Genomic DNA, 25,243 nt, shown 5'->3' on the forward strand with positions numbered 1-25,243 from the left:
TTTTGACAATTACATTCAACATGTATTATAAAAGCACTTCCATTATTTATTTGTTTGAAAAACCGGGAATTAATTTGTCCGGACAATGCGCTCCATAAGTATTGTAAGTGCCCAAAAATTCTACTCGTAGCTTCTCGGCTGGTACTTATATAGCTTTATTTACGCAGGGTATACCGGATTATTTTCGACATTTTGCCACTACATTTCTACCATACTTACAATACATATTATCGTAAAAATGCATCTAATACACAAGTCATAATCTAGTAATTATTATTATTGTTGCTTTGCCACAAAAAATTAATACGATTGTAGCCCGTAAACAAATTGAGCAAGTTACAGTAACAAGTTGCTTGGGCACATGTTGATTTTCTAAGTTGTCTAAACATCTGTTGTCTTAATTGATACAGTGATCAACAAAGTGTTACAGTGCCGTACTTGTTTAATGGTGCAAATGTGAAACGACACACATATTAACTATTGAAATTCTACAAATCGGGTAGACTGTTAAAGCGATTAGTTTAATTTGTCAAAGCTTGACATTTGCATTACGGAAGTATTGCTGTGTTTCTGGTCATACTAATAACTCGAAAAAAAAAATTCCAACACACCTATTGCTACAATGCGTACGCCTTTACATTCAAGATTTTTCGTAATTGCCATACAATCAGCTGTATTCGTAGGTCATCTCCAAAGTGCTTCGGTAAGCTGTGGAATTTACCGTAATTTTATAATTTTTTGTTTCAGAATTTTATTACCATATCTTTTCATTTTTCGTCATAAAGTTTGCTTTTTCTCACACTGCGTTCAGCAACTAATACTTTAGTCCTTATTTATTTACAGATTAACGGGGAAGATGTCAGCTCCCGACTTAAACGTGGCGGAACCGCTCCGGTCTTCAATCCTCCGGTTTATTATTTCCAAACACCAAACTGCACTTTTACGGCACCCTTTGGAAAGGTCTCCGCTGCGAGTCCGACAACCGGAACACGGGGATTGGTATACTACACAGACAGTCCGTACGTTAACGTCGATTCTCAGTCGGGATACATCTCGCCGCTGTACGACATGAACTACAGTAATTTCGTAATCGTGGTGACGGCACAGAATGCCTATGGAACAGCCAGTGCGCCAGTGAGCATTCGGTCCACCTGCCCCAACTTTTGGAATCCCACCACCACACCGTCGCAACCCTATATCAACACCTCTCCGTATAATGGACTGGGTCCATATCAGTATGGATACAATACCGGAAGTTCGGTGTTGGTGTACAATTCGGCCAGTAATTCGAACAATATCAATGGAATGACCAGTGTCAGTGGTCCACTGTGTACCGGAAGTTATACATGTGTAAACGGACAGTGTTCGTATTCGATGGGATCAAATAACGCGCTATGCAGTGGAATAGGAAACAGCAATACTAATGTCGTGAACAGCAACAGTATGTACTCCAACGTTGGAGCACAACCAGCTATGGGAACAATAGGACGGCAGTATTTTAATTACGCATATGGCATGCGCAGCAATGAACGCTATTAATTCAATTCTTTTGTGTGTATTGCGCATTTGACGTTTTGTTCTTGTCAAAAACAACATTTCCTTAATTAAAACAGAATACTTTAGAAACCGTAATTACAATCGATAAGGAAATACATTGTACATGGGTATAGCGGCTATGATTTTCATTGTACGTATCTACTACATTACTACTTAGTAATTCGCATCCATAGGCGGTCATACCTAAATGTTCTCAGCAGGTATTCTGCATTTAATCTAGTTTACAGTAACTGTAATCTGATAACAAAGTATTATTATTGCCTTGAAAAGATTTTAATAAAGGAAGCCGGCGAATAACAAATAATTATAATGATAAAAGTAGAAAGTAAAAATCAGATAGGCGTTTCTCCTTGCTCTGGCTTCTCTATTTTTGATACACGCCAATAGCGTCTTGCCAGTCAGCGATCATCTTCCCGATCCCGCCTCCCCCGTTCGCCCGCCTCTGCAGGCTTGCACTGTGTTCCAAACTGCATATTTCTGCCGGACTGGTCAGTTCACTACGTACAAAGCTGAACTTGATCTTCTTAGTGGATTTGGACTTCGAAATTCAATCAGCTTTGCTGAGCCACTTCATTCCTACGATATACTTTTGTGTCTCAGAAGCCACAGTTGGTCGCCATAAGTAAAGCTAATCATGCTCTTTGCAAATCTTGCATATTGCACATTTTGCATATCGTGTTTCCAGTTGTCGGTAATATCGCACAACTGCTGGTGCTAATTAGAAAGCGCTGATCAGTGCCAGCAAGACATTATCCCAATAATTTGCCTGAACCGGCGCATCGACTTTTTGCAAAATTGTGGAATATCGTTTTGCATGTTGGTGGATAAGCACAGAGGTAAGTCACAACACTGCTTACGCTTTATATAATTGTCAGTAAATACTCTGTAATTCAGAATTAATGCCACTCGTGCTGAGTTTAATTTCATCTGAAAGTTACTTTTCTGTCATTTCTATAAATTCTATAATCGTCTGTTTTTCGAAACAAAAAGTTCATGAGTTTTGCTAAATCCGCTATCATCTTTAATAAACTACCGTTGTTTTAAAAGTTTCGTTTAAAGGTCACGAATATCCTTTGAATACGTACGAAAATATGACAATATTCAAATAATTGCTCACTTTAATTAATCTTCTGTTACTTACCGAAATAGGCAATAATTGCGCAAACAGTTAATGGTATTGTTGGTATAAAGCATAAATCGTAGAGAAATATGTGATAAAAACGGTTCATTTTAATTCTAGTTCACTTTTCAGTGTATAAAGTTCTGGTTATAGCAAGTAGCACGCAGCCGACTACTTTAATGTGTTACAAACGATACAATAAGGCTAGGAATTCTTTGACACATGTGTTTCTGCAGGTTGCAACGTTTTATTAGTATCCTTCTTCTTTGTCCTGATTTCACGCAGATCAAACAGCGAGTGTTTGCCCAAACGTTTCTGACACGACGCTGTTACAATATATTCGGACCGTCCATGAAGCAATATCTTTTATTCCGTTATCCTTTTCATCATCTGTCCGACTTTCTCACGCCGGCCGTATAATGAGCAAAACCATCACAATGCCGTTAAGCGGTCGTCTGTGGCCGTTATTCCTATTATTTTTTATGTATCTTTTTCACCCATCGTTCCCGGCATCCTCCACCGCCCTCCACTTCAACGTTCCCGAGGAACTTCCGGCCGGAACATTAATCGGACGCATTCCGTTGCGTTCTAATGAGCGTTATCATCTGACCAACTATCACGATCTCTTCGCGCTCCATACAAACGGAGAGTTGTCGCTAATGAAAAAAATCGATCGCGACATTCTGGTCAAAGATAGCTTTGAATTGGTGATTGTCAATCAAGATCGGACCGGTTTCCCCATAACGGTCGTCCTGCATGTCATGGATATCAACGATAATGCACCGATATTCCCCCATCGCGTCGCCAGTATTACATTCCCCGAGACCGATCAGCTCGGGCAACGGGTGTTGTTGGAACCGGCAGTCGATGCGGACCGACCCCTATACGGGACCATTGCCCAGTATGATATCGTTGCGGGCAACGAAGAAAAGAAATTTCGCTTAATTAAAACCCAACAGTTTCTCCATATTGAAAACATCGCAGTACTGGACCGCGAAACCAGGGAATTTTACATTTTAAATATTAGCGCCACGGACAATGGCTTTCCCCCGCTCACCGGCTATTTCCTGTTGAATGTGACGATCGGGGATATTAACGACAATGCGCCGGTTTTTGATCCCTCTGAATATGTGGTGGCGGTCAGTGAGAATGCACCGGCGAATTCACCGGTGCTGAAAGTGCACGCCACGGACAACGATCAACCGGAAAGCGCCAATTCCCGAATTCTGTACACTCTGACGAATGCGTCACAATTTAGTATCGATCCGCATGGTATAGTGCGGACTACCGGAAGTAAAACACGCTGTCCGCGGAATAAATGCCAGAATTCGGAGTGCACACGGACATGTGTCCTGATGGTGGAGGCACGGGATGCCGGACAACCGTTTCTGACGGGAAGGGCCTACGTCTACATTACCCTTATAGATGAGAACGACAATGCACCGGAAATTACATTTCGCTACTATCCATCGTCAGCCGAATATGCAGCAGTGGCCGAAGATGCCGGTAAGTTCAAAACTTATTAACTTGAAAGTGTTTGGCTTTTATTCTCCGTGAAACCATTAGTTAATTAATTTGTAAATTTAATTAAATTTTTAATTTTGCGTAGGTTGTTGGCATTTGCGGTTTTATTGATTTGAATGGCTGTTGCCTAATAAATCCTTTAAATTAATTTTAAAATTTTATGCGTCGAGTTAGTAAATCAACTTCCGTTAGATACGGTATCAGTAGGAATTTACGAGGAAATCAGCTGCAGTTGCCATAATAATTCTGCCGGTCGTTTTTAATAATCTGAATTTGCATAATAATGTTTGACAGCGAACGGCACGACGGTAGCGGTGGTGAGTATCCGGGACCAGGATGATGGCATTAACGGGCAACTCGAGCGATTATTTATCAGTGGTGGTGATGCGGCCAATCAGTTCCGTATCGATATGTCCCCCATGAACAATAAGCACAATCTGGAGGCATATTGGAAATCGTCTTCCGCACCAGTGCAACAGTTGGCCTACCTGCGAGTCAACGGGAAACTTGACCGCGCCCGTATGTCCAAGTACAATCTCTGCATCACTGCCGTGGACAGTGGCCATCCATCATCACTTAACAGCACCAAATGCCTAATGGTACTTGTCAATGATCTTAATGACTATGCACCGCAATTCCAATCTGCCCAGTATTCGGCCACTATCAATGAGAATGTTCCAGTGGGAAGTTTCGTTCAGGCGGTATGTGTATATTTCTCAAAATCACTTTGCGTGCCCCAGCGCTTTAATATGAGTATATTGACCACAACTTGAGATAAATACGAAGTGACTTCAGTCCAAGCCAAATATTTGGAGCGCTGAATTTAGCTTTTACTACGCGTATCGTACAAAAACTGGTCATAATTGCAGAGAATCACTTTAAATCTAAATTTTTGTGGCACATTTAGAAAACATGACTATTCAGTATAGTTAAAATGACTGCATCCCACTGATTAATGAAAATAAAATTAGTCAGTTTTTAAAGTATAAATACAATATCCATATATATATGTTGCTGTTTTGATTGAAAAGATTTAGTGTGTCTATGGATTGGGACATAGGTTTGGGCAACCGATGCCGATGGGACCGGCATTAACGGACAAGTCGTTTACTCCATCGTTAGCGGTGATACGTTCAACTGGTTCTCCATTAATCGGGAAAGTGGCCTAATTAGGACCATTGGACGACCTGATCGGGAAATGACATCATCCCTGCAGCTAAACATTTCCGCCCGGGATTCGGCGCCCAATCCACGCATTAACTACACGACAGTCCATATTAGCATCCAAGACGCTAATGACAATGCCCCGCGGTTCACAGAGTGCCCCAGAGAATTGCTGGTCACCGAGTCCAGTTTGTACACAGGGAATGCGGTTTTTGCATTCCGAGCAACCGATCGGGATAGTGGCGAAAATGCACATATATCATACCGAATGAAGACGCAGCCGGCTGATCAAAGTAGCCGGAAACTGTTTGCTTTAGATGAACAAAGTGGTCAAATGACCACTCGACACCAGCTGGACCGTGGAAAGCTGGCGGAACGGGAACATCATCGATTTACGGTAAGTACAACGCACAATTAATTACTGCACCAGTTCGGCAGATTTGCGGGTTTCATTTTGCAGTCAACAGAAAGATGAAATCTAGCCATACGGCATGATCATAAATAATAATTAAGGTTTATGCAGTCACACAGATAGTATCAGAATATACACAAAGTCGTAAACGATGCACTACAAGTTTTTATTATGATTTGTTTTCTGAAATCAGAAACTAAATTACTAGTAATTGTAACCTAAAACAACTGTAGTCTTACAAAAACCTTTGGCTGAAATGTTTATATGCCAATTGCAATGCACCGTTTTCTATGCATGTTTATGCAATATGCGGCTCCAGCATTGAGCCTACTAATAACAGTGCTAATAAGTAGTCAAAAGACTGCCGTCTCTGAATAATTAATCTGTTATGCACCGCTTGGCAATTTGTGCGTTCTGGCAGGTCATCGCTAACGATCACGGCTTCCCGGCACAATCGTCCACCTGTGTTGTCAGTGTACGCATAACCGGCCGGCAGAATAAAGCGCCGGTTTTTTCTCCAATCCACTATGTCGTGCCAGTGCCGGCAAATGATGGACACGGCTTGGCCGCCGGCCATAAACTGACCACAGTGACAGCTAATGATGTTGATGAGGGAGACGTGATCCACTATGCAATTGTCCATTCTTCACATGATGGGATTATTGTGGATCAATTAACCGGTCTCATCACAACTAATCACCACATTCCTTTTACATCCAAATCTGACCTCGTTACTGTACAAATTACCGCCACTGATTCCCGTGGCGCAACTGCGGCCGACCGTGCCAGTGTCCTAATTTTTCCCGTACTTCCGGAGAAAGTCTTTTCTTTCGAAACCTCAGCGTATAATTTTTCCATCAAAGAAAATTTGGCAGCACCAATTACTGTTGGTCGAATACGTCTAATCGAATTCAGCCGACATGTGCGGTACTTCTTGGACGGGAATCTTACCGAAGTAAGTTTCGTTATTTTAGATTGTGCACGTGCCGGGGAAATCTGCCTTTCGTAAAATAATTAGTTTTGTTAAAGTGAATTCTGCTTTTAACTGCTTGAATAAAAATATAAGACATCGGAGCGAGTCTGCCTTAATTGTATAGCGTACATTACTTGTGTATTCTACAGTACAACAATGCATACAATATTTTGATATCTAAATTCTCGTGCTTGCTAGATGATGCGTATCCGTAAAGCAAACAGAATCATAATTCTATTAATAAAAGTGATATAGTGTCGTTCTCATCGCAATACTGAGTGCCGACAAAATTTCTGGTGCCGGTTTTGCGGCTTGCTCAATATTTTTATGGCTTTTTAAACAGGGAATATTCGCCTTTGATGCATCTACGGGATTTTTAATTGCCACAAAGCCACTTGACCGTGAAGAAAGAGGCTTTTACCGTATGATCTTATCGGCCGTATGTCCGCCGCATTACACGGAAACCGTCATCAGTCTCACGGTGGAGGACGAGAACGATAATGCGCCGGTGATTAGCAATCTTAAAGGCCAGCATTGTGACTACGATTGTCAGGACGACATTCCACTGCCCCTATCATACCCGCTGGGACAAGCAATTGTTACGATAGACGCTTACGATGCCGATAACGACGGTGCCGAGCGTTTACGCTACTCTCTTCTCAATTACACCACCGATGCGCCGGCCGGCCACAGACCGGCACTGGCCGTCAATCAGACCAGCGGATCTGTTTATCTATCGCATCCTCTGGATGTGCCACTTAACTGGATCAATATAACGGTTCAAATTTCCGATGCCGACCCAACCGGAAAGGACACCCGGCACACTATGCAACAGTTGCGATTCCGTGTGCACTACGATGTATGTCCGGCAATGGGATTTGCACAATCCCATCGCCACATGTCACTTCCGGAAAACACACCACTCAACACTCGAATTATGACCTTTGAGCTACAGTGGCCGTGTCCGTGGGTGCAGTATCGCGTCGCGAAGGGGAATGATGCCGGGCATTTTGCCATTTTCCCCGACGGACAGCTGCTGGTCAATGGCACGTTAGATAAGGAGACGCTGCCCTATTACCAACTGCAAATTGAGGCTTACACTGTAAACAGTTCCACCTCCGTTACGCTGACACTCACAATTACTGATGTCAATAACCATGCGCCGCAATTTAATAATCATACTTATTGGTTCGAATTGGATGAAAATATGCCGGTCGGGTCAGTGGTCGGGACGGTGCAGGCCCGAGACGCCGATAACGGGCTGAATGGCCAAATCGTGTACAGGTACATCGCTAATGAATAACTACCGTATAATATCTTTTGGCAGTGCTTAAAGAACTGCGCGTGATGCACATGTCTCCAGATCGTTACCCTTTGGATTAATTAGCTATTATTAATTTTTATGCATAACAAATATTCAAACAAAAATAATAAATTAAACTTTTGGTTATCTGTTAAAACAACCAATCAGTGAATTTTGTAAAAATATTATTTCGAAAACATGAAAGCTAGAGAATGTGTTTCGTGCCAACAGTAATTATTAACTTTTAATGACAGGATGCAAGGAGCCGCCGAACAGAATTATTTTGCTGTTGACCCTGATTCTGGGCACATCCGAAGTCTGGTAATGTTTGACCGCGAACGCATGCCCACGACAGCTTCCAACACATCCGGCTCTTTCCCGATAATTGTCCTAGCTAACGATCGATCGCCATCTGCCGCCCAGCATACCAGCTCCGTTAGTGTCCACGTCCACATCCGCGACCAGAACGATAACCAGCCCATATTTACACAGGAAGTTTACCAGCAAAGTGTCCGCGAGAGTTTACCAGTTGGTCAGCGCATCATCCAGATAAGAGCCCTTGATGGGGATGCATCCGCCGCCAATCGTCAAGTGACATACAGTATTAAATGTCCCGAAGAACAGCAAGTGTTTACATTGGACCCGTTGACAGGCGTCATTTCACTCTATCGTCCGCTTAATTACCACAGTCGATCGCGCTACGATTGCCGACTGTACGCATCCGATGGACACGATGTGCTTCACACATCGTCAGCTCGATTCAGACTGGATGTTATTGATGAGGATAATCAACCGCCGCGATTCCTCGCCGCTGATTACACCAAAATTTCCCTTCCGGAATCCCTTCCGGCTGGCGCGTTGCTGGTCCAAATCCAGGCCTATGATATAGATACACTGGCTTCGGAGATAGCGTATCAGATCACCAATGGAAATGCTGATAAAACATTCCGCATTAATCGCTTTGGTCAGATTTATCTCAATTATCCCATGGATTACGAAAAAACGAAATTTCACAACCTGACAGTATCGGCATGCAAAAACACTTCCGGTCTGTGCACAAGCGCCACAGTTGAAATCCAGGTGGAAGATCGAAACGATAATGCGCCGAAATTTTCGGCTTTTATGAAAAGCGCGGTAAAAATTCCGGAAAACATTCCCAACGCTTCTGTAGTAGCTACAGCGGTTGCACATGACGACGACAGCGGTTTAAATGGCGAAATTCGATACTCCATCCTTTATGCCGAGCCGGTCAATGGACATTTTGTGATTGACGAAGTCAGCGGAAAAATCATCAATACAATCGTATTGGATCGGGAACGATATAACAGCTACCGCCTCGTGCTTCAGGTCTGACTAATGAAGCTGCTCACATAATTATTAATTACAGAACGTTATATTTGTAAATTTATGTAGAACGATTTATAAGTGTGAGAATATTTCAAAACGAATGGTACAACCACGACATTATTAATTGTGTTATTCGGTGTACAGGCAATGGATTTGGCCGTACCCGAGTCTAACCGGCACACCAGTGAGAAAGTGCTGGTAATAACCATCGAAGACATTAACGATCATGCCCCGGTCTTCACGATCCCACGCTCGGTCATCGTTCCCGAATATGCCAGTTCGGGATATCGCCTGCTGACCGTTACAGCTACCGATCCCGATGCCGAACGCAATGGTCACGTGACCTATGACCTCACCCGCACAGCGGACATGGAGCGCTTCCATTTGGACCGCTACGAAGGCCACGTGTATCTCCGAGGGGAACTGGACCAGTTGGCTCCCTCGTACGCCCTCACCATCGCAGCACGTGACCAGAGCGGCGAGGGATCACTGGCTCGCCAGAGTGTGATGACGGTGGATCTGATTGTTGTGTCTTCGCAACGCTCCGCACAATCACTAGCGCTGTTGGAGCGAGTTGAATGGACGGTGTACGAAAATGAGACACAAGGATTTGTTATCGGGAAACTGGCTGCAAAGAGCCATTCATCACACCTTGGCCCGGTGGAGTATTTTATAACGGCCGTTTCCAATTTCGCCGGAGAGGCGGTTCCGTGTGTTTTTACTATGGATCGCTTGACCGGAAAGATTGTATTGAGTGGTCAGTTGGATGCGGATCAAGGCACAACGGGATACATTGTGAATGTATTTACGGGAATAAAAAAAGACAGAAGTTACGAGGGCATCACAAATCAGGTAAGACCCCCAATTTGAATTCGTTATTACTCAAGAGTATTTGATGCACTCAATGATGTGTTTTGGCGCAGTACCACATCTGAAAGCTTTTAAACTTTTAATAACACGATCTGGCATATTGTAAAAATGGGTCAAATAAACTTTTCAAGGTGTAACCAATTTTTAGTGGTCTGCGGCCATCTGACAGAATTTTTATTGACTAGCGCAGTAGATTTGACCGTAAGCTAACTTTAATGGTGCAGCTGCTTGTCCTATCTTCACTGGGAGCCATTAAGTGTTTCGCTACCGCATATTATTCTTTATTTTCAAGGATTTGAGCATGCGGTGTTTATTGGCTTAGCGGTTACAGTGTAGTGGCTATTTTGGAGAATTTGTGTGAAAGAGTCGATCATAATAAGACCGCGGCCGGCAGGCCGGCGAATCGAGCTTTTTAGAGCCGCATGTCAGTCTAGGCAGGTGGGATTAGCTTGAGAGTCTGAGTTAACGGTTATTTAAAATGTCCTGCCGAGACCGGAATGACCAGTTAGTGACTATCTGCCGAGCCAATCTACATTCTTTTAAGTTGTGGATAGCGCTTGTCATAACTGGAATGGCACCAGTACCTTTGATGTCTCAAAGTAAAATTGATTAATCTACTCAAAACCATTAGACAGATCTGCTGGAAGATCGCAGCCGATACATCCACTGCGACACAAATAATATTGGGCTGTAAAAGTAGCGAAATATGTACGCTTGTACGCGTCCACCTTGCTCATTGCGCAGTGCTCAGTGGTCAGCCGCGAGGTGATGTTCACCGATCGAAGTACAGATATGGCTGGATGATCTGTCGGGCTTAAACCCGCAATTATGTGTGTAATTTCCTTTTATCGAAATTGAAAGTCTTGTTCAGAGGATACCAATACGCGTCGCTCTTTATCTTCTGATACCACCTGCCTGTGCTGTTCAATGGCATAAGCTGGTTTTCTCGAATAATGTCGGGAATCTGGACGATTTCCTTCGGGTGCTCAGATTTTTGACATACTTCGCACTTCGAGGTATTGATAAACTTATAGCAACGCACAAAATATTCAAATGCCCTAACAATTTACATTTATTTTGAACTGCCGCCCCGTTTAAAATTTTAACTCGTCCATCTGCGCGTCTTCGAATTACGGGATGTTTTAAACTTTAAACATACCCACAGGTGAATCGATTGCGGTTCTCAAAGTTTTGGTTTATGTTCGGCAACGTAAATAACTTTTACCAAATAAATATTGAGTGAACGTGTTGTGAATAACACCGCTTTATGTTTGCATCCGATACATTTTAAAACTGCCTGAATTGGTTTTGATTTGGAATGAACCGTTAATCCTGGGCGCAGCAAGGCATGGGAACGAGGCAGAGTTTAGGCTAAACAAAAGCCCGCCGTTCCTTTACAAATTGTTTCATTTTGTCAGGATACTCAGTTATACATTGTCACTCTTTGCAGGCTGCAGTAGTCTCTCGAAGGCTTGTATCCTTTGGCACATTTGTGTATAATTCCATTATGAATTGATCTACGCGTCAACTGCAGTGTGCAGCACTAGTAAACACTCTATCGAACATGTTATTGTCCAAGGAGCAGGTCAGGTGTAGCTGATACACTGAGGTTTAATAAAGGCTCGGGAAAATCTTATAAAGCGGTTCTACCTATGGTTTGGGCTTAGCAAAAGATCGGCAGATTTACCTATGGGAATTCATTGACGCGAACAAAAGGTCATTGCAAGTAGTTCAACGTAAGCGAGCTTACTCCGGCTTGCACACTGTTGCTTGTTTCAACATCTGCTTTTGGGAAACCACCCGTAGCGCCCAATGAATACCGCTCAAAAGTTCGGTTAATTATAAGCAGGCTGCGTGTTCTGCGGTTTTAAGTGGACTTCCTGCTGGTACGAAACGCTTGTATTGATACTCCCAAGTATGTGGCGAACGCTGTTTGAATTGATGGTAAACTACCTAATCCCGAAACGAGAAAAGGGGTTGGAGGTATGGGTGCAGCAGGAGGGAGCTTTTTTGTTACGAATCCAGCTATTTATGTATAATCATTTACTGGTATTAATTAGCATATCTGTATATATGTGCGAGTACAAGTTCAATGCGTGAATACAGACCCCAGACAACTATATTTTTCGGAATTAAATGTACAGCTGTCTTGAATTTTAATATGTACTCATATATTATACATAAAGCTTGATCGAATAAAATAAAACAGCAATCTAATGCGCACAAGTACTCGTATATGCAGCCCAAATCAGCAGCGCATTCGACTAATGATTTTCCCGTCTGTTGAATCCTTGAAGCCACTTGCAAAGCGCAAAGACCGAATGCATTATTTGTCCTATTTGTCAGATTAAAAGGGATTACTTAAGAAAATTGTCCGGATTGTCAGGACATGAAGCTCAGTCAATTACATCCCCTATTTGATCACCCATGCCTGTTTTTAGAGTTGCCGTTGTGCAGAACAATACAGTTCATGCTTGGCTGACCCAGTCGGAAATATTATAACAAGTTATAGTAGCTAAATCAGACTTAATACATAATCACTGGCAGCTGGTGGGTATTTTTGCAGTATCTCCGCCAAAATGCTTGACCATACACTAGCTCGTATACACTAGCTCGTGTTTCCGAAGATCAAAATTGCGCTGCGCGTTTAGTAGGCAACATGTTTATGCTGGCCTGATTTCTTTTTCTCATTAGTGATATTACTGGCCTAAGTGGCCGCCGAATGTGTTATCTCAATTAACCCTCTGCAAAGAGTACCTGCTGCTTGATTTCTCATCGGTTTTGGGATATCAAATGCGTGCATAGCAATTAAGTAGTCTCCAAAAACACAATAAATTCACCAAGTTGCCTGCGCAATATGACAAATGCAGTTCATAGGCGCCTGTTTAACTGTTGGGAAAAAATACGGTGACTGAGCGAGTAATGTATCCCTTGGGTGTATCCTGCTGAGAGCCACTGCAATTAAGTCTAATTTTGGCTGGGTGTAATGCATATGCCATGTCCACAGCAATTTTTGGAACTCTTCTTATGTCTGTTGCAGAAGCTGTACTGGTCAGCAAAACTCGCATGCAGTGTCCGATACGAATGCATGCGTAAACAGTCTCGCGTCCATTGTTCGACTTGTTTCATACGCCTACACGGTTTGAGAGGCACTTCAATACTTTGCGTCGTGTTCACTAATATGCATAAATCACAGGTAAAGAAATACCAATTCTGAAGTGTTTACTACGACAATGCTCCCGAATTTTCAAGTTACGTTGCTGTTTCTCACGCGTATTGGCGATCATGTCGCGGCTTACAACTTTCGAAACGTGTAATGATTGTGCTCCTTTGTTTCTTGTCCCTGTACGTATTTATCCACAGTTCTAGAAAATCAGGTAAACAACTGAATAACGCTAAGCCCAAAAATGATATTCAAGCGTTAATTTCGGTTAAGAAACTGTGAAAGCACTGCAACAACTGCCGTGCGGCATAATCAGTGTTAAACGTTATAGGATGAAATTTGCCTCCCGGTTGTAAAATAACAAAATTGTCCATCACCGCACAAAACAGAGATTCACAAAACTTATTATTAGTTTCACAAAATTGGGAAGAGAATATAGCGTGATCGCCGTTATTTATCTATGGAGTGCGGTCAATAAATCATAGTCCAGCTGGCATCCGTTTCGTGGGAACAGGATAATCAAATCAGTGTGTGGCTGACCTGTTACTTTTCGTGATCACATCCCTGAATTCCCGATTCAAGCTTCCTCTAACACGGTGGCAAATGTGCAACGATTGATTTGAAAATTTGTGGTTTGCTTGTCGGGCACATCACGACACATCCTGTGGGCTGCTGAATACGATAATATAAGGTCACGGGAGATGCGATTAGCCATTAATTTGTGGATCATTATTAACAGAATGATAGCTATTTTGCCGTAGTAAGTAAGTCCTGTTACAGACTGCACTAGTAGCATTAAATGCAATGATTCTTGCTCGTCGCACTCGAAAAAAATGTGTTTTGAAAGATACTGCATGCTGAGATACGTAGGAAATGAACCTTACGTGCATTTTTTACTTGTTTAAATGCCTTTTCGAGTTTTTCCCACACGTCTCCGACAATTTGCAGCATAACCTTCTTCGGGTCTCAGTACTTCTATTTTAGGCTCCTCTGTATCATGTATGTACACACATTATGTTATTTATGACCGCCATTACTTTTGTAAATTACGGCATATTTGTTATTTAACATATGCTTCCGACGGCTGAACATGATTACAACAAGTTGGATTTACGCTACACAAAATTTCGAAAGCTGCGGCCTTATTTGCGGCTTTTCATGCCTTAGTTAACTTTTCTTATAACTCGTATTCGATGCATACCTAGTAAATCAGTCCGTTTGCATTAAGTACTTATAAGTTATACATACGTTCAGTCACAATGTCAGCATTCCGTATTGTAGATTCGCATTCGAGTCCTCTCTGTGAACAATCGCACTCCAGTCTTCTCATCGCCATTTTATCGTTTTCGTCTGGAAGAAGGCATGGGCTTGGGATCGAAGCTCGGACAAGTGGCTGCAACTGATCTGGATCGCGACGATGTGGTGACTTTCGCTATTCGATCTCCGTCAGCTAGTCAGTACTTCCGCGTTAACCAAGAAACCGGTGAAGTGTTTTCGAAATCCGCTGTTCACAACAGTACGGGCAGATTGTGTTTCCCAATTGTCGCTGATGATTCTGTACACCAAACGGAAGTCACATGCTGCATAGATGTCAACATAGCATACCCAACAAAAACCCTACCCAGTTTCACACAGGATCAGTATGTGTTCACTGTCATTACGGATGGTCTGGAAGATGGCGAGCAGATCGGTGCAGTGTCCGTTACCGGTAACGCCGACAACTACGTTTTCCATCAGGCATCGGACTGGACTAACAACTGGTTTCATGTGGAACGGCGTACTGGTGCCATTTCAATAACCAAAGCGAAATATCTCAATAGTATCGAAAATCAGGTATAATTACACAAATTCTCGGCCAGTATAATAACGATACTTACAGTGTTCCTTATGGGTTTGTAGGAGAAGACGATAGTTCTCCAGATACAGGCTGCTGACCCGGCACATTTTGCTTATTTCGCTTCCGCGAAAGTTTTCATCAAATTGATCCGCGCGCAGTATAATCATAAAGCCTACTTTTATGCCGATTCGAAAATTTTGGAAAGTATTTCTATCGGCAGTTGCTTCTTGGATTTGTTCCGCACTGTGGGCGCACCACAGTTGCAAAGTAAGTCTTGTTTTGTGTTTCTTGAAATAATTTAATAAACACAGAAAAGCTTCATGCGTTGTAATAATTTATAATTGTTTGTCTTCATCGTTAGACGACCATATTTTAAATTGGGAGATCCATGCAAGTGAGCCAGAGTTGTTCGAAGTTAGTAGCCAAGGCCATCTTTGCATTCGTTCTCAGCTGGACCGAGAGACCGACTCTTCGCACGAAATCACACTGATAGGCATGTCCGGCGTGTATCGCTCCGTTTATTACGTGAATATTACTGTCGAAGACGTCAATGACGAAGCACCAAAATTTTCGCCTGTATACCCAGACAAGCTCGTCATTAGCCAGAACACCCTGGTCGGCAGTGAAGTCACCAAGGTCACTGCGGTAGATGCCGATACCGGAGCCGGTGGCGACGTCGAATACATGCTAGCAGAGGAAACAGAAACCTCACAGTTTTCTATTGATCCGATTACCGGGGCAATCCGGTTAGAAGAAAAGCTCTTCGACATCAACAGTGATGAGAAACAGTTTTCCCTGGTGGTGGTTGCTTCGGACAAAGGCACACCTTCCCTGACAAGTACCACAACAATTTCTTTAGTGATTTCAGCCGAAAATGACCATCCTCCACGGTTTGCCCACAATGTTTACCTGATTTCACTGTGGGATAATGCTACCGCTGGAAGCCTAGTGGTGTCGCTATCCGCTGCGGACGAAGATCCCGGCCGGAATGGAGACTTGCGATATTGGATAGTCGGAGGAAACGATGAGGAAATGTTCGAAATTGATTGTGCTACGGGGCAGATATTCCTAATGGAAAACGTTGATGCCCGAAGTATTTCGCGATACATGCTGACTGTTACCGTAGAGGACGGCGGTATTGTTAAACGAAACGATTCTGCAACCGTAAACATAGAAGTTTTGCCGACGCCAGGAGTCATCCGGCCTTTGGCATTTTTAAGAAGCATGTGGAATGTCGAGATACTTGAGGTACGGCGAGTCTAAAGTTAAGAAAAAGTTTTTTATTCTGTGATTTTGTATGCAGCTTTTTTCCTTCCCTTTTCGCCGATAGTGAAAGCATTGTGCTCTTGAAATTTCAGAATTTCTTCCAGTATCCAGAGTTTCCCTTGATACAGCTTGAAGTTAGAAACTCCAGCAGGTCGTCTTCAAACGACTACACCCTGACCTACCGTATACGAACCGGTGACCTATCCTTGTTCCATATTGATGAGGAAACTGGAGTGATCTCGCTTAAGCAGCCATTAGATCGCGAAGAGCAAGATGTCCACCGGTTGGCGATCGAAGTTGTAGCGGAGAATAATGGAGGTAAAGCTGTTTGTCCATCAGATGGTTACTCCAAGGCTTTCCAATTTAACGAACTTGTTAACAAGTTTCGAAATATGTACATTATATTCCATTTATTCCACTAATCCTTGTCAAATACCAAAATGCATTTGGTGGCTCATTTCCCTGACAAAAGACCGGTCATCCAGGCAGCTTCAAGGGCCTGCTGCAGGAGAATTGAACGTCTACCCTAGTGCTACAGGCAAAAAAGAATGCCAGAAACGAAAGGGTCAAGGGTGTGAAATAGATGATAGGCTAATCCGGGCAAATGAGATCAGAGTGGTCGAAACACTGGACATGGCGGCGTGATGGTTGAATACTTAGGTGTACGGAAAAGTGTATAGATTTTCGTGGAAGAATAGCCTGCGGGTAGCTGTAGAAATTATTATCCAAAGCACCTTACCACAATTGCTCTACATATTGATCGGCGGATAATTGGGAGTACTTGTGCAAATAGTGACTGCTGCATCCAGCCGAGTGGTCGCTGTCCAGCAGACCGTCTAACAAGCGATCGGACACGCAGATATACGGGTATTTCATAACCTTTTTATGCTCTCATTATGCTGGCTACAGCGCTATCATGATGGGAAGTGCAAATATGAAAGGTGTCACAGGCAGATAATTAGACTGGGCAGCGCGCCCGTCGCAGACGCGCAGGTGGTATAAATTTCCATTTTTGCATATTAATTATGGGATAGTGTAAGCAGATTATTCCGGCTAATCTAATCACGCTAACGAAATTTTGCTGCAACATGGTGTGGTCTGTGTTTGCAATTGCAAATATGCGTCTAACTGGTAAATGTGACAAAGCGCATGCAGGGTCACCATTTTTATGGGAGACTACACATAGCACGATACACACCGTATTATTTTACATGCTGCCATAAAATGTTGAAAACCTAATTAAATGCGCGAACAAATTTGCAGATACTCCTACGACGGCTACAACTTTTGCCACAATAACGGTTATCGATGTTAACGATAATCCTCCAGCTATTTCAGGCAAAACAGATTTTTATATAAAAGAAAACAATCACAAAGGAGCTTCCGTGGGATTTCTACAAGCCTTCGATCGTGATCAGAACAACAAATTAAGGTATAATTGCATCACCACATTTTCACAACTATTAATGAAACATGTTTATTTAATGCTCCGTTCTCTGCTTAATAGTTTTTCTGTATCGCCAAACTTTTGGTTTTCGATCAACCAAACAACCGGCGAAATAACAGCCTCGGAGCAACTAGATCGGGAAATCCGCTCGGTGTACACGTTACTTGCCACGGTAAGCGATGGTCAACATTCCGTGGACACCAATGTTACAGTTCATGTCCTGGACGATGACGATAACGTGCCAACATTCACCGAAAGCCGCCGTTTTTGCTATATGCCTGAAGACCATAACGAAGGTAAGATCTTTCTCAAAAAGCGAAAGAGGCTATCGCGGCTCGACTGTTTTTGTTAACGAAAGCGTTAATACCAGTGCAGTGTTATTACTGAAAATAATGTCGTACTCGTACAATATTATGATCAGTAGCTGAGGGAGCACACGCTGCACAGAATGTAAAGGCAAGTTTTGCAATAAATCGCTTTGTGATTAGTTTCATTACACTCGCTGTGAAAAGTTTGTCTAGAATTGACTAATAATTTAAATTTTTTTTGCTCCAGGAAATTTCCTGTGTGCGGTGAACGCCTACGACGAGGACGAGTACGGTTCCGCGGGGTTGCGTTATACACTGACGGGCTCATCGGAGTTGGTTGTCTTAGCTGAATCTACCGGGATTCTCTCTGCCCGCTCCCGTGTTCCTTCGGGAACCATACTGGAGATTCAGGCCATCGATCCTGCCGGTCACACCAATACCACCCTAATCGAGCTAATTACAGCCAAGTCTGACCTCTTTCCTGTGTTCCTACCTGGATCCTACCAATTTAGATGTGCAGAGAACAGCAACATCGACCGAATAACACAGATAACAGCCAAAGCAGTTGGACGGGCTTCGGTAAAATACCAAATTATTAGCGGGAATACTTTGGGAGTATTTTCGATAAACGAGGACAATGGTGTCCTGCGGAGAGTTGGACGTCTGGATTACGAAACAGCTTCGGTTTATGATCTATGGATAGCGGCGACATCAATGCACGACAGTAAGCCATTTGTAAGTGCAGTAAGAATCCAGATTACTCTGGACAACACGAATGACAACCCACCACGATTTATTGGCACTGATATAACCGCCGTCTTGGAAGAAGAATCAGCTCCAGTTGACGTAATCAGGTTAAACGCCACGGATTCAGATGGCGATAACATCAAGTTTTATTTGATTAACGCAACAAATCGATTCTCCATTGATGCTCATTCCGGCATTTTGCGATGCATTGCACCAGTGGATAGAGAAAAAGTGCCGTTGATAACCGTTTCCGTTGGTATCACGGATGGGCTTTTTACAGCGACAACAAAAGTTCAAATAACTGTCCTGGATAAAAACGACAATCCTCCAAAATTTAGCCGGCAGTTCACAGCAAACATAACGGAAGCCGCCACTCGCGGCGCTTTCGTATTGAAGGTCACTTCGACGGATGCCGATCTGGGAGAAAATGCCGTAGCGCTGTACAGTTTGACTAACAGTTCTGACGGCATGTTTGTCATCGAAGAAACTACGGGAATCATCACACTTAATCGCGACAACGACCGGGATGCCGGGACGGAGATTCCGCTGGAAATCGTGGTGCGGGATGGAGCCTGGCAGTCGAAGTCTTTAGTTATGGTGACAGTGCTACCGGACAGCAATGACCAGCCGGCGTTTGAGGAAGTCCAATACATTTTCTACGCGAATAGAAGCACTGACGTCGGAGCAATTGGCATGGTGTCGGTTGTTAAAAAGAACCTCGAAACAGCTGCAGTTACGTATTCCCTGAAGTACCCAAGTGTTTTCTTCGCTGTTGATCGTGTGAGCGGCCAAATCAGCGTCAAGCATTCGCTGCAGTTTGCGCCGAAAAGTCATCGACTGATTATCAGAGCTGCACGAAATAATCCTGGAGGCAAGAAAGGAGAAGTAGAAGTGCTGGTTACTGTTCTTTCAGGAGATCTCGTATCGATGCCGCAGTTCACCAGATCCAACTACCTTGTTGAAGTAGCCGGCAATTCCAGCAATGCGCTAGCTCAAATAGATCTCAAAACAGGGAACTCCAGTGAAAATGGACCGAGGTTTTCCATTTCCCATTCCAAAGTAAGTGTTAAGTGGAAGAAATATTCAATAAGTTAGGCTCTCTGAATTTCGCTTACACACAACATTGGTTGGGTCGAATGCTTATTCAGTAATCGTTTACTGTCTTTACAGGAAATTTCGAAAGATTGTTTTGGTGTCAACACTACAACTGGGACCGTGCATGCAAAAACGAAAAGTTTCTGTCTACCTGGCGATTACAACCTGACTGTCGATGCTTTCTATACCGATGCCCACTCCAGCAACAGCGCCGTCTTGACCTTACGCATCTTGCCAGCCAACCAAAACGCCTTTATACCACGCTTTCCTGCCGAACATTACGAAATCAGTGTTTCGGAAAGCACACCCATCGGAAGTCTGTTGTTTACGCTGCCAGTCGACATTAAAGATTCTCCTCCGCACAAAGATCAAGTGCGATATTTGCTGGACGACGCCGCAAATGTCTTCCAGATCGAAACGACAACTGGTTCGGTATATTTGCGAAAGCAGCTGGACTTCGAAGAGAAACAACAGTACATGTTAATCATTACTGCATCGGATTACGGGGTCAACACACCTTCCGCGACAACGTCGATGTTGGTATCTGTTGTTAACGAAAATGATAATCCGCCTCAGTTTGCAAAAACATCGTATTCCGTTATTATTCTGGAGACCGAGCAAACCAACCAACATATCGGCCAGGTTATCGCTGCAGATCCAGACGATGCAAATCAGCACATTTATTACACCATTGAACCAGATAGTTCATATTTTGTCATCGATTCCCTTAAAGGAACGATCACCAACATTCAGGCACTGGATTACGAAGCCCATGCAAACCATACCTTGGTCATTCGAGCCACCGATCCTACAGACCCTTCACTGTACTCCGAAGTCAACTTTCTCATCAATATAGCAGAGAGAAACGAATATGCGCCGCAGTGTTTAGCCGGTGTCTCCCGGTTTACCGTTTCCGCCAAAGCGCCGGTGGGCAGTCGGATCGGCCGGGTCATGGGTGCCGATAATGATAAAGGCGTTGCAGGAATGCTGGGATACGCATTGGTCGGACAGTCTAACAGTTTTGAGATCGACAATAAAACGGGTGAACTGATTCTCGTCGGTGATTTGGGTGGCTTTGTGTCCAATGAAGTGATTATGCACGTTCTGCTGTCCAACTCGGCATTCCCACCGGCTGTTGGCGTGGTGTGCGATGTGTTTGTCCATGTGGTGGACGGGAACAACATGCCGTACTTCATGCAGCGCGAATACATGGTGCGGGTGAGAGAGGACGCACAAATCGGGTCGACCGTTATCAAAGTGCAAGGTCGAATCGAAGGTGACCGGCGTCTGCAGTATATGTTAGTGGCCGGCGACGAGCACGGACGTTTTGCCGTGGATGGCCGCAGCGGAAAAATTACCGTTGCGCGGCCGCTGGATCGAGAGGCCAATAGTCAGTACTCGCTGCGAATTCTGGCTAGAGTTTCCGACGAATTTCAATGGAGTGCCACGGCGTTGGTAAACGTGACAGTTGACGATGTCAACGGTAAGCAGCCGCCTTCTTCCTGTTTGCATATGAACAGTGTAAAATAATGTCGTTTTCCGCAGATAACGCGCCATACTTCGATCCCGTCCCAGTGGGCCATATCCGCGAAAACTCCCACCCGGGAGCAACTATCCTAAAGCTGGCTGCTCGGGACGATGACTTGGGTCCGCATATCTTCTCATACCGGATGGTTGCATCCCGGTGGAGCAGCTATTTTAAACTGAATCCTACAAATGGTGTTTTAACGACTCTGCAGTCATTTGATCGAGAAAAGGATGCGGAGGTCGTGTTGAATATTTCTGTCAGCGATGGAGGCAGCCCACCGCGAACATCGTTCATACCGGTGAAAATCTTAGTTGACGACGTCAACGATAGCCCTAGCATGGAACGGCCGTTGACCATCGTCGTCTATTCCGATGTGGAGCAGAGCAATTCGGCAACGTATCGTAAACTTGGCAATGTGAGACCCCTTGATGCCGACTCCACAGGTAAAACGACTATTTCCTAAATTTATAACCTTAGTAAACGAAAAGGTAAAACAGAACACAAAGTAACTTTTTATTCCATGTGTTTCCGGGAAAAATTAAAGGATACTGTTACACAGTATGCTAGTTAGGTGCCTGTTATTCCGTTTGCTAATGGATGATGTCTTGTGGTCTTTGTAATATACGCACCTAATTATCGCCGTTTTATGTTGAACTTCCAAATTGCGATTCGTCGATTATAAAAATCAACTAGAATTGTCACTGTATTCTAAGATATTCTGTGTTATTCTAGGCGAATATCAATGTAAAATTGTGGGTGAAGAAGGCTTTTTTGAAATCGTCGATGGCTGCGATCTTAGAGCTAACCGTTTACAAATCGGCAACATCTACCGCCTGGACATCAGCGCCTATGACGGGAAACATCCACCGGTACAGTACGAAGTTATCGTGAAATACGAGGCTGTCAAGTCATCTTTCCTGGATCACAGCATCGCCCTTCGGTTAACCGGCATTACTTGTCCAGTTTTTTGGAGAATCATTACCTTCGGCTAATGCAGTCTTTGTATTCAACCTTGGGAAACATTGGACAAGGAGTAATTTTTGGCTTAACCGATCTCGATGGCAGTTGTGTTCTGCAGTTAATCGTTCATACTACGAAATCCTCAGAATTTCTGGATAAAACGCCCCTTATCAATATGTTGACGACAAACCTTACCGAGATCCAGAAACAGGCGGGTATCACAATTGGCAGCGTGGATTACAAACCTTGCGAAGCGGACAAGTCAGTGTGCAGTGCGACGACAGCGTGCCGTGATATAATTCAAGTGATACCTCACCAGAACAGCATTATCAGCAGCTCCAACCTGATAATTTCATCACTGCATTTCGAATATTCCCACCACTGTGCCTGCAGACATCCTTACAGTGGGCCCAAATGTGAACTGCAGTGTGCCGCGGATTTCTGCCAGAACGGCGGCTCCTGTGACAAAACCGGCAAATGCGAATGCCCACCGGGGTTCTTTGGCTCGCAGTGCCAGTTCGATCTGGATGAATGCAATTTGTGGGGTGTCACGCCGAGCTGCCTGAATGGCGGACGTTGTGTGAATACTTTTGGTTCCTTCCGTTGTGATTGTCCCCTCGGGTACGCGGGGCGGCAGTGTGAGGAGGTCGATGATTGTGTCAGCTCGGGTCAACCGTGCGTACGCCCACAGAACGGTATTTTTGGATTTGGACCCGAATCGTCTGCCGAAATATCGGCTTCGCTAAAGACAACCATGAATGAGATCAGTGTCATTGTGTCTACGGTGAATCGAGATGGAGTACTATTTTTTGCACAACGACAAACGGCCACCGGGAAACCGTCGCATTTCATCGCATTAGATGTTAAAAACGGAAGAGTGCATTTTGCGTTCGGGTCGACCGCCCGAGACACCACTAGAATGACTGTTCATCGATTTGTTAGCGATGGCCGATGGTATAAAATTGTTGCCGTCAAGGAAGACTTGGTAAGTTAATTCGGCATTACGAAGTAAATGCATTAATAACGCATTGCACTAATAATGTGAAAGTGCATAGTGAATCAGTGATACACTTTTTTATCGGAATTTTCAAATTTGCAGATCGGAAGTTTAACGGTCACGGAATGCGACGAACTGTCCTGCGCTACCTGCTCGCCGGGTGACGACACTTGTTCTACAGTTGTAGTTGGTGTAGTGCGGAAACAAAATTTCTTGGATGCTTCTCTGCATGTCGGAAAAATCCCAAACACAATCTCGATTGACCAAAATCGGCTAGGATCCCGACATTTTGTGGGTTGCATTCGTAACCTCTCGCTGAATCAAATACCAGTTATGTCCAAGGATCTCCATAATTCTGTTGGCATATCCGAAAACCAATGTTTAGCCGCCACGGATAGCTGCCAGTTTGCGTCCTGCGCTTCAAACGAGATCTGTGTTAGCTTATTCGACGGTCAGTTCCAATGCGTGACGAGTGAACAGCGTGAGTCCACTGCCACAACAGTGATAGTTATGGCAGTGTTGTTGCCGATCGCCGCTGTCGTTCTCGGACTGGTGGCATTTTACCACTTCCGCTACCGGAGTAATAAACTACCGCTATCAAAATCCAAAAGATCGACTAACCTCGATTCTCGTCCGCCGTTCCTGTCGCCAGTCGGCCTCTTGGAAGCCGGCTACGCCTCAGGATCGTACCAGTCGCGTACTCTGCGACCACCTGGTTTGTACCACAGCCAACACGACGGCAGCATGTACAAAAGCGATCTGTGCATGTATCATGCCATGCAGCGATCCAGTCCACATTTTTACTGTGTCCTTCCGGAGAGACCCACATCGTATTATGCAACAGGGGATGCAGCCGTGCGCTACAGTCATCACGCGTACGTTAACGATGCTAACTTGTCAAGCTGCACCCGGCATCGAAATACGTTGATATCACCAGCTTCAGCCATTTCGGAAGAACCCACCTCCTCATGTTCGACGCAACCGGTTGATATTCTGAGTCTGGACTCGATGGAAGAAAGGAAAGCAATGAAACTGAGCAACCAGTTGGATGACGATGTATGCAGTGACTGTGAAAACTGCAAAGCGCTGAGCGCCCAGACGGTGGACTGGTCAAGAATACACGCCGATGACCCTGCACGATATTATGATGATCAGCCAACCTACGCCGAAGTGAACGATTTTGTGGAAAAGGCCACCGTTTTACGACAGGCACTGGTGTAAATACTTGCGAATCTCCTTGCACTTAGCGAATTTTGCCGAGATAGTCTTTCAGCTGATTTTTATTGCCAATTGAAAATTGAAAATATGTCTGTGATAACTGTGATGTACAAGTATTAAGCATTCATTATGCTCAGGTTGTCTGCATTTATTCATCACTCTTATATTGTTTCGAACATATATTGCGAAATTCCTCCCGTTGCCGTTTCGTGGAGTTTGTTCCAGTCCCTGGGGGTTTTGTCCGTGCAATGTTTTGACTGTTGTCTAAGTGTTCTTAGAATGGAAATTTGTTACTGTTGATGCTATGATACTGTTGGTATTGTTCAACAAAACGCCTTATAAGGTACTATTCTCAAATTAAAGGTTATTGATAATTAATTATTAGGAAGGAAATTGGAAATTAATTG

At 43.9% G+C, this 25,243-nt stretch overlaps 2 protein-coding genes across 2 annotated transcripts; both read left to right on the plus strand.

Annotated features, from left to right (window-relative positions):
• The first annotated feature begins 416 nt into the window (after positions 1–416).
• Positions 417–1,848, plus strand: LOC129602776 (uncharacterized). Its single transcript, XM_055501926.1, has 2 exons — positions 417–703; positions 844–1,848. The coding sequence occupies exons 1-2, from the start codon at positions 623–625 to the stop codon at positions 1,537–1,539; spliced, it is 777 nt and encodes a 258-aa protein (XP_055357901.1). The 5' UTR covers positions 417–622; the 3' UTR covers positions 1,540–1,848.
• A 1,266-nt stretch (positions 1,849–3,114) lies between these two features.
• Positions 3,115–25,053, plus strand: LOC129580754 (cadherin-related tumor suppressor-like). Its single transcript, XM_055471413.1, is given in 19 exon segments — positions 3,115–4,183; positions 4,496–4,902; positions 5,262–5,762; positions 6,199–6,732; positions 7,094–8,034; positions 8,308–9,400; positions 9,545–10,252; positions 14,715–15,266; positions 15,333–15,537; positions 15,632–16,518; positions 16,629–16,854; positions 17,800–17,968; positions 18,044–18,279; positions 18,539–20,097; positions 20,209–21,616; positions 21,679–22,104; positions 22,394–22,615; positions 22,618–23,606; positions 23,721–25,053. Coding segments are annotated over 19 exon segments (13,251 nt in total). The 3' UTR covers positions 24,840–25,053.
• The last annotated feature ends 190 nt before the right edge of the window (positions 25,054–25,243 follow it).

The sequence above is a fragment of the Paramacrobiotus metropolitanus genome, unplaced genomic scaffold (assembly GCF_019649055.1).
Source record: "Paramacrobiotus metropolitanus isolate TYO unplaced genomic scaffold, Prichtersi_v1.0 Parri_scaffold0000004, whole genome shotgun sequence".
In the NCBI taxonomy this organism is placed as follows: domain Eukaryota; kingdom Metazoa; phylum Tardigrada; class Eutardigrada; order Parachela; family Macrobiotidae; genus Paramacrobiotus; species Paramacrobiotus metropolitanus.